At 48.6% G+C, this 9,976-nt stretch overlaps 1 protein-coding gene across 2 annotated transcripts; it reads left to right on the top strand.

Annotated features, from left to right (window-relative positions):
• The first annotated feature begins 1,734 nt into the window (after positions 1–1,734).
• Positions 1,735–9,559, top strand: LOC310755059 (uncharacterized protein). 2 transcript variants are annotated; one of them, XR_014544140.1, is made up of 2 exons: positions 1,735–2,073; positions 3,449–4,529. XR_014544140.1 is itself a non-coding variant. In XM_083631738.1 (2 exons), the coding sequence occupies exons 1-2, from the start codon at positions 2,025–2,027 to the stop codon at positions 6,763–6,765; spliced, it is 1,146 nt and encodes a 381-aa protein (XP_083487864.1). In that variant the 5' UTR covers positions 1,864–2,024; the 3' UTR covers positions 6,766–9,559. The 2 variants fall into 2 exon arrangements, 1 of the variants encoding a protein (XP_083487864.1); XM_083631738.1 differs by lacking the exon at positions 3,449–4,529 and adding an exon at positions 5,669–9,559 and having other exon boundaries at positions 1,864–2,073.
• Positions 9,560–9,976: the final 417 nt, after the last annotated feature.

The raw sequence follows: 9,976 nt of genomic DNA, 5'->3' as shown, positions 1-9,976 counted from the left end.
CTGGACCGAGGCCGTTTAGGGCTTTAAAAGTCAGCACCAACACTTTGAATTGTGCTCAGAAACATACTGGGAGCCAGTGTAGGTTTTTTTTCAAGACCAGTGTCTTTCAAGAATCTCTTAACAGTTACTCTGTACTGGCTTTTAAATTGTTGTGATCTGCCATGGGACCTTAGGATGAAGGTTTGAGAACCCTTTCATCAGTTGCTCAGTGTCTCTCCCTTTCTGGGCAGATCCACACAATAAAATCGAAATACATCCAGCTCACATTTAAAAGCACATGGCTTCTCAAATAATTCTGGGGATTGTTGGTTGTTGAGGGTGCTGGGAATTGTAGCTGTGTGGAGGGGTGCAACTACACTTCCCATGATGCTTTTAGGGAAGTCTTTGTGTAGAGCTGCGCAACAACAACAATATCTGGAGAGAGATGCAGCATTTGGGCCTTTTTTAGTTTAGACAAAAGTGAGCACGGTCAGTCTCTCTTTTGATTCTCTCAGGCTCCCAATTCTGAGGCAGGATCCACAAAACCACATCTCATTCTTGACTTCTCTTGACTGAAACGGTTGGTCAAGACTTCTACCCATAGCTGTCAACATTTCCCTTTTTTTAAAGGAAATTCCCTTATTCCGAATAGGATTCCTCGCAAGAAAAGGGAAAAGTTGACAGCTATGCTTCTACCTGAACCTAGGGGGTGGGCTGTCTTTTCCTTCTTGAGGGGGGCATTCCCTTCTGAGGGCCACATGCCAGAGGCAGAAGTGAGAGGAACAAAGGATTCAAAATTAAAAATTTTTATATAGCACGGTGGGCTAGTTTCCGTGCAAACTCACACACCCCTCTCTAATCAAGACATGATCACAGTTCAAGAACACATTATGGAGGGAGAGAGGAGCGGAGGCTACGAGGGGAGTTGCTCACCCCTGCCTTGGACTGTCGAGGGATTTGTTTTTTCTCCATTTACCGTATTTTTCGCTCTATAGGACGCACCAGAAGATAGGATGCACCTAGTTTTGGGGGGAGGAAACAACAAAAAAAAAATTCTGAATCCCAGAAGCCAGAACAGCAAGAGGGATCTGGCTTCTGGGATAGCCGCTGGGATAGCTGGTGTAGCTTTGCGTGAAGCCTCCGCAGGACACAGGGAGCCTTCATCCCCGTGCCCTGCGGAGGCTTGGCGGGGCCATCCAAAAGCCAGAATAGCTAGAGGGAGCAGTGCGCAGCGTTCCCTCTAGCTGTTCTAGCTTCGTGCGACGCCTCCTCAGGGCACGGGGAGCCTTCATCCCTGTGCCCTGCGGAGGCTTCTGGGACAGCTTGCGAAGCCTCCGGAGGGCAGCAGGATGAAGGCACCCCGCTGCCCTGCGGAGGCTTTGCGCAGCCATCCCCAAGCTGGAACAGCGAGACGGAGTGCTGCGCAGAGCTCTGACTCGCTGTTCTGGCTTCGGGGACAGCTTGTGAAGCTCCCACAGGGCAGCGGGGTGCCTTCACCCCGCTGCCCTGCGGAAGCTTTGCGCAGCTAACCCCGAAGCCTTTGGAGCGCAGCGCTCTCTCTGCACTTTGGAGGCTTCGCGTTGCTTTCGCTGAAGCCAAGGAGCCTGCATTCGCTTCATAGGACGCACAAACATTTCCCCTTAATTTTCGGAGGGGAAAAAGTGCGTCCTATAAAGTGAAAAATACGGTATATCCCACCACCTTCTCCAAGGAGCTCAGGGTGCTGCACATGGCCTCTCCTCCTCCTCATTTCATTCCCACGACAACCCTGCGAGGTAGCTTAGGCCTAGAGGCAGCGACTGGCCTGAGGTCACCCAGTGAGCTTCCATGGCAAAGTGGAGATTTGAACCCTGGTCTGCCAGGTCCTGTTCTGGTGGCACCTGGCTCTCAGTACGACAGTTGTGGTCTGCGGGGGCCATAGGCCGGAGTCTGAATTGGACAGCCTGCTGTTGTGTCTTAATAACGGGGGTCGCATTTGGCTGTTTTAGGATCTGGACACGTATGACGAAGTGGTTGTGGGCCTGTCAGATGGAGACCAGGCTTTGATGGAGACCGAGGTGAAGGAAGAGGTCGACGACAGCCCCACCTCGCCAGGTAAGGCATTCTTGCCTCTTAAATTCTGTACTTTCCGAAGGCAGCTTTGGTTGAAAAGAGCCTGGCTGCTGCGTCAGGCCAGATACGATACAATACGATAATCTTTATTGTCATTGTGCCATACAGAACAACAAAATTGAAAAATCTACATAAGACATTCAAAACCCAACAAGCCTGCTATCCCAGCTATCCCAACCTGGTTACCCCCCTAAAAACTCTGACACCCCATTTTAAAATTCAATATACTCCCCTACAGACTCCTTACAACGCGTTTAAAACCAAAATCGCGTTTGAGTAGAAACTGTTTTGCAGGCGGCTAGTCCTGGCCTTTATAACCCTATACCTTCTTCCAGAAGGCAGAAGCTGAAAGAGATCATTTCCGGGGTGCGCACTATCCTGCAATATCTCTGCAGCTTTCTTATGGCACCTGGAAGCATAGATTTGATCCAAGGTGGGAAGAGTGCACCCAATTATTACCCAGTTATTCTCTCCGCAGTCTTTACAACCCTGGACATCATTGTTTTCTCCCTCACCTTGCAGCTCCCAAACCACACACACAGACCATAAGTTAATACACTCTCAACAGTACAATGGTAAAATGCCATCAACAGGTCCTTTGAGCCCCACCCTGTTCAGGATCTGATCTCCCACTGGCCAACCAGGGGAGCCCACAAGCAGCACCCAAAGGCAACAGCACTCCTCCTCTGTGGTTTACATCTGTTGTTGTTGTTGTTTTAGTATTGAATAAAAACCACAGTATATATATTCAAAGTAAACACAACAACCCAATAATATCCTCCCCCCCCCCAAAAAAGAGGCACATTTTAAAAGAGTATAGGATGTCATCAGGCCAACCAAAGGCCTGGTTAAAAAGGAACATTTTTGACAGCGCCTAAAGGTGTATATTGAAGGAGCCAGGCAAACTTCCCTGGGGAGAACATTCCACAGATGGGGAGCCACTGCAGAGAAGGCCCCGTTCTCGCCTTGCCACCCTCTGGACCTCTCATGGAGGAGACACACAAATAAGGTCCTCAGAGGATGATCTCAGGGTCTGGGAAGGTTCATATGGAAAGAGGCTTTATAAGCCAAAGCCAGCACTTTGAATCGGGCCTGGAAATGGGAGGCTTTGTCAGATAAAAATGATACCCTGTATGAAATGATCTGGGAGGCTTTGACTGTGATAGGGAGGAAACAGGAAGGGAGGGTAAAAAGGATAAAAGTTGGTGGCAATGTAAAAAAGGCCTGGGAAAAGACATATAAAGATTGGAAAGGAATGTGGAAAATGATGGTTGTTAAAAAAACTTGAAGCTACGATATTGAGATGTACAGGTCTTGATGGACTTATTGAACGAAATACTTTGTTCCTGTACTTAAGAGTGGATGCCAGGCCAAGACCAGCCAGCTCCCACAAAAGGAAGACTCCTCTGCCAGAGAAGATGAAGAAGATTGGCAAAATAAACTCTTGAACTATGCAGGACAAATCAGTTAACTTGAAACCCAAGAAAATAAAGAGGACTTTGAATTTTATAAAAAGGGGCAAATGTTTAATGCATATCTTTTAAGCATTGTGTATAGATTTTTACATTAGTCTAACTTCTAAAAGTCACTTGTAACAAGTTTAAAATTGTTTTAGGTTTAAAATTGGGTTATTAAGAATATAAGGTTTAAAGGATGTGCGTGAACGAATACTAAACAATGGAACCAAGAGGGGGAGTGGAGGGAAGTCTAGCAAAAAGTATGGTTTAAAAATTTGTTTATGATGTTTTCTTTCTCTTTCTGCATTATTGTTGCTATTTTTATTTTTGTTGTTACTTTTGGAAAATTAATAAAATGTTATCAAAAGAAAAAAGAAAAAAATAATAATTGGGCCCAGAAACTAATTGGTAGCCAGTGCAATCGGATCAGGATCGGTATAATATGTTCAAAGCGTCTTGCTCCGGTGAGCAACCTGGCCGCTGAATTCTGCACTACCTGAAGTTTCCAAACTGTCTTCAGAGGCAGCCCTACGTATAATGCATTGCAGTAATCTAACCTTGAAGTTACCAGAGCATAGACAATGGTAGTTAGGCTATCCCTGTCCAAATAGGGGCGTAGCTGGGCCATCAGCCGAAGCTGATGGAAGGCACTCTGGGCCACTGGGACCACCTGAGCCTCAAGGGACAGCGAAGTTGGTATCCAAAGGCATTTCCCATCTCTGACTGTTGCAGGAGAACGTAACCATTGTGACTTGGGTTCATGGTATCCCTGCAGAAATCCCCCGAACATGGGTAGTCCCCTCTCTGCATGATTTTTGCTCACGGCTGTTGGAAGGACATAACATACAATGGAAATATTAGTGTTTAAAGTCCTAAATGATCTGAAATAATAAATCATATAAATAATTTTTTATTGATACCCTGCCCTTCCCGGTTCAGAAAACCGGACTCAGGGCGGCCGACAACAAATTCAAAACAATGGATGGAACAAAAAACAGCATAAAATACAGTATAAAACATGAATAATGATAAATTCAGAATTCAAAAATCAATGTAGAGGGGAAATCCATCCAATAAACATTAGATGATCACCAGGGCTAGCTGGCTAAATTAGTCCTATTTGGGCCAGTGAGGAGACCAGGGGAGAACCAGCTGTGGGGTCTCAGAGTGGGTAATCTTCATAAAAGGGGAGGGAAGGAAGGGGAATAAAAGATCAGGCTAAGTTCAAATTGAAAGCCAGGCGGAATAGCTTTGTCTTACAGGTCCTGCGGTAGGAAGTTAAATCCTGCAGGGCCCTGGTCTCATGGGACAGAGCATTCCAGCAGGTTGGAGCCATCACTGAGAAGGCCCTGGCCCTGGTGGAGGATAATCTGACTTCCTTAGGGCCCGGGACCTCTAAACTATGATTATTCATGGACCTTAAGGTCCTCTGCAGGGCATACCAGGAGAGGCGGTCCTGTAGATACGAGGGCCCAAAGCCCCCTCCTTCACTGCAGACCATCTTGTTGTTTTAGTGGTGTTCAATAAGCAAAGCTTCGTTAACTTGGAAAGTGTTACACATCAGGTGGGATTCACTTAGGGTGTTGGAGGAGTGGAAGCAACGGGACTTTCCCTCCTTCCGCCCCCCTCCAAATCTGCTCTGGAGGGCTGGGGGAACCCCTATAATGACAACAATAATTTATTATTTCTACCCCGCTCATTTGGCAGGGTTTCCCCAGCCACTCTGGGCAGCTCCCAACAGAATTAATGATAATAATTTATTTTTTTTTAAGTGATAAAACATCAGACATTAAAAACTTCCCTAAACAGGGCTGCCTTCAAATGTTTTCTAAAAATCAGATAGTTTATTTCTCTGACATCTGATGGGAGGGTGGGTGCCACTACCGAGAAGGCCCTCTGCCTAGAACAGGTGTAGGGTGCTTGCAGGGCAGCAGACGGCGGGGACATGGTGCTGCGCAAGCAATTTAATTCCACGTTGAATCCCGCTCTATACGCAATTCATTTCCATGTACTAAATTCTATTGCAGTTTCTGCACCTTTATAGACGTTTGTACCGGCTTGCACGGTGTTCCGTTCTGACGTGGACTGCCGCAATAAAACGCTGTTCTCTTCTGCTCCAGGACGTGAAATATTGTTGGATGAAAGCGGAAAGGAAGCGCGGCATGTGTCCGCCGAAGAATCGGAGTCCGATATGGAAGAGGAAGAATGTGAGATGGAAGAAGGGAGCTTTGGCGATCCGGGCGGAGCAGAGGGACACATGGCAAACGAAATCCAAGTCTGGAAGATCACAGGGCCCCAGAGCTTGCAGGAGGGCATGGGCAGACACGTGTGTCCCGTTTGCGAGAGAGCGTTCACTCGCAAATCGAGCCTCAACAGACACCTGATAATCCACTCGGGAGAGAAGCCCTACAGGTGTCTCGACTGCGGGAAGGGCTTCAACCGCAGGACCAACCTGATGGCTCACGAGGCCGTCCACACCGAAGAGAAGTCCTACCAGTGCTCGGAGTGCGGGGAGAGCTTCAAGCCGAAATGGGGCATTGCCCCCTACCAGGTGGATCCCACGGGGGAGAAGGTCTACAAGTGCCTGTCGTGCAAGAAGAACTTCCGGCAGACGGGCAGCGTGATGAGCTGGCGGCTGCTGAACGAGCAAGGGAAGGAGATCCAGCCGCAGCCCTCGGACGCGCCGGGCCCCGAGAAGGAGGAGAACGTCCCCGAGCACCAGAACGAACCCGAGATCGATCTGGGGAAGGACGTGTCCGTGGGGACGATCGAGTCGGTAATCGTTCCGGGCGGCGACCTTTGCTTCATCAAGACCCCGGCGAAGCTGTACAAGGGGAAGCGGATGAGCCCCTGCCCCGTGTGCGGCAAGGTCTTCGCCACGCAGTCGAGCGTCAACCGGCACCAGAGGATCCACACGGGGGAGAAGCCTTACAAGTGTTCCTACTGCGGGAAGAGCTTCAACCAGAAGACCAGCCTGCTCACCCACGAAGTCATCCACACCGAGGAGAAGCCGTACCAGTGCTCCGACTGCGGGAAGAGCTTCCGGCACTCGTCGGGCCTCCAAGTGCACCAGAGGATGCACACGGGAGAGAAGCCGTACACCTGCCTGGTCTGCCGCAAGAGCTTCAGCCAGCGGGCGCACGTGATCAAGCACATCGTGAGGAAGCACAAAGGGGAGAAACCCTCGTCCTACGTCTCTCAGCCGTCCGAGAGCTGAGGCGCACGTCCCCTCCGGCCTCCCGGACTAAGATACAAGAGCAGACTGCAGTCTTAGCGTAGTTTGTTTAGGTGTAAGAATCCCCGCCCGCTCAGGATCCGCTCCTGACTTTTTGGGACTGGACATGCCTCTTTCTTGGAAAGAGAAAAATCCCAGGCCAGTGTACTCAAGCAGAGTCACAACAGGCACACTCCTCTGAGGGAATTTGACTGTGCCGCTATATCGGAGGTGATTTGAGCAATCGCGCTTAGCGTCCGGATGGGCAGCATTTGTTGCCGTCTCGTGGAGGCCAATCAGAAAGAGGGAAAACCTCTGCAGCGAATCGCTTGCGAGTCCTGCCCCTGCTCACTAGCGTACCCTGATGCCCAGTATGGGAACTGCAGCGATAATTAACACCAAAAGCTTTTCAGTTGCTAGACATCCACCTCTGTATATGGTTAGGTTGCTGCTGTGCCAATAAATGTTGGTTGGTGGACATCTGTGGATGCGCAGAGGGAATATACCTCTTTGGGCTATGAAGAACTTGTTGCAATTCCATCCTCCACCCCCATCAATGATTTCTCTATATTCGGAATGGATGGGGGTATGAGGAATATGGTGACAGTTTTCTCTGCATTAACTGGTCATGGACAACTTTCGACATGCAACTAGTCCTATATAGTTTCTGTGTGTTTTAGTAACCTGACGTCGGAATATGTCTCCGCTGCAAAGTTTTGGTAACTTGGGCTTTGGGCCTCGCAGGTGGGGCTCACCTCTGTGGGTGTACGTAGCAGTGGGCGGCTGATTCATTAGGGCAGCTGCTTATTGGGTCTGGCAGGGCAGAAGGCTGGGAGACGGAGAGGTGATGACAGTCAGAGCCAGCCTAGTTCTAGTTTCCCCCTATTCTTCCTGCTCTGCAAGGAGAACACTGTGTATGCAGGTGGGTGTTGCTGAGGACCGGCTGAGCTTGCTGGAGCATTGACCCCCCCCACCCCCATTTGCCCTAGTGGACCAGCCTCAGTTGCCTGCCGACTGCCCTCTTACAGATAGCTCAGAGGAGTGTCCCACACTGCCCTCAGTCCGTTTCTGCCCTTGCAGAACTCAGCAGGAGGATGAGGACAAAAGCAGAATTAGTTGGCTCTGGCGCCACCTGCTGTTGGGCTCCCTTCCTTCCGCCCCACCACAGCCACTGACCATTACTCCCCTTAAGTAGTTATAGGATTGCAGCCCTAGTCTTTTGGGTAGCGAGGGTGCCGTGTAGAATTTTTTATTAAAGTTTAACTCGTGTATGAAATGTACGCAGGCAGCCGTGGGTTCAGTCTCCCACCCCCAGCGTCACCCCTTAAATAAGTCTTGGGTGGAACAATAAGCCTTGGAGCATTTTTTTTAAAAGAATAAAATAGTATTTTGTATCAAAGTAATAGTTTAGTTAGTTTATTATCTGCATCCCGCTTTTCTACTACAATAATTAAAGCGGTTTACAATTTATGTAAAAAATAAAATAGGCTGGGAAATAATTTGTAACCATACCTTGCAAAATTGTACACCTTTCAAGCAGTAAAAGAACTGTCCCTTTAAAGATATCACTAGATTGGCCAGCTGACTTGGTGTGAAGCAAGCTTTGTGTGTTCCCTTTGAGGACAATTTAGGGCAGCTTTCCAAAAATCCCCTCTGGGTTAGTCTTTCCTGTTCTTGGTGGACTTCCAGATGTTTTGGTTCTGCCGGCTGGCGCAGGTGGGAGTCGTAGTTCAAAACATTAGGGGAGGCACCTGGTTGGGGAAGGGCATGTTACATACTGGGCAGAGCCACGCCACCCATTTAAAGCACAACCGATGCACATTTAGAGCACATCACTTCCCCCAAATAATCCCTCAAACTGTAGCTTGTTAAGGTAAAGGTAAAGGGACCCCTGACCATTAGGTCCAGTCGTGGCCGACTCTGGGGTTGCGCACTCATCTCGCTCTATAGGCCGAGGGAGCCGGCATTTGTCCGCAGACAGCTTCCGCGTCATGTGGCCAGCATGACTAAGCCGCTTCTGGCAAACCAGAGCAGCGCATGGAAACGCCGTTTACCTTCCTGCCAGAGTGGTACCTATTTATCTACTTGCACTTTGACGTGCTTTCGAACTGCTAGGTTGGCAGGAGCAGGGACCGAGCAACGGGAGCTCACCCCGCCGTGGGGATTCAAACCGCCGACCTTCTGATCGGCAAGTCCTAGGCTCTGTGGTTTAACCCACAGCGCCACCCGCGTCCCTTGTAGCTTGTTAAAGGTGCAGGGAATTATAGCTCCTTGGTGGTGGGGAACTACAGTTCCCACGATTCTGTTGGGAAAGCCATGTGCTTTAAATGGACGGTGTAGATCTTCACAGTGCCGCCCTGCAGTAAATTTCATATATTTGTCCATAGTGAGAGCAGATGGATAAATAGCCATCCATATATTGTTGGTGTTGTGCTTTCAAACAGTTATGGCACACAGATCTACAATTTACAGGGCAGGTTTACAGAGATGTAAGTCTTACTCAGTTCAATGGGGCTTACTCCAAGACAAATGTGTATCAGATTGCAGCCTGAAGCAAAATTGCTTAATTCATGGAGTGCTTGTTAAAAAAGAATGCAGCAGGAGGCACATGAAAATGACTTTTTGGAAAGTGTTCACAAATTGCTTCACTTGGATCTTATCAGAAGTTTTCTGTCACAATGTTTGCCAGTGTTTTCTCTGTCTCTCTCTCTGCATGGGAAGGTGAGAAAGACCTTGAGGGATTTCTATGTGGGAGAGACAGCCTGTGAACTTCTCATGAAATAAACGATGAAACTAACACCAGCCTCCTAATTGGGTTCCAGATCTCCAGAGGTTTGATTTTATCCATGAAGAGTATTATGCCCACTTTAGTTCCCAAGAGGGCTTATTATTAAAACACACCCAGAGATGTGATTATAATGGAGACAAAATGTGGCCATGCGTGGACTGCTCCTGCTCAGGGTGTCAGGCATCTAAGAATATTAATAATAATTTTATTATTTATACCGCACCCGTTGTTCCAAGATATCCCATTCCATTCCCCGCCTCTGGGTTTCCATTGTCCACAGGGGTTCAATTCCTCGGCCACTGAGCATGCTTGCAGTGTGCAAGCCTAACCATATCTACTCAGAAGTAAAGGGTAAAGGGACCCTTGAGCATTAGGTCCAGTCGTGGCCGACTCTGGGATTGCAGCACTCATCTCGCTTTATTGGCC

Source organism: Podarcis filfolensis, assembly GCF_964270895.1.
Source record: "Podarcis filfolensis genome assembly, contig: HAP1_SCAFFOLD_122, whole genome shotgun sequence".
NCBI classification, from domain to species: domain Eukaryota; kingdom Metazoa; phylum Chordata; class Lepidosauria; order Squamata; family Lacertidae; genus Podarcis; species Podarcis filfolensis.
This window is presented reverse-complemented; position numbering and strand designations above follow the sequence as displayed.

Coding starts and splice junctions, on each gene's coding strand:
- LOC310755059 (XM_083631738.1), top strand. CDS start 2,025: ATGGAGACCGAGGTGAAGGAAGAGGTCGACGACAGCCCCACCTCGCCA. Junction 2,074..5,668: donor CGACAGCCCCACCTCGCCAG/GTAAGGCATTCT, acceptor CTTCTGCTCCAG/GACGTGAAATATTGTTGGAT.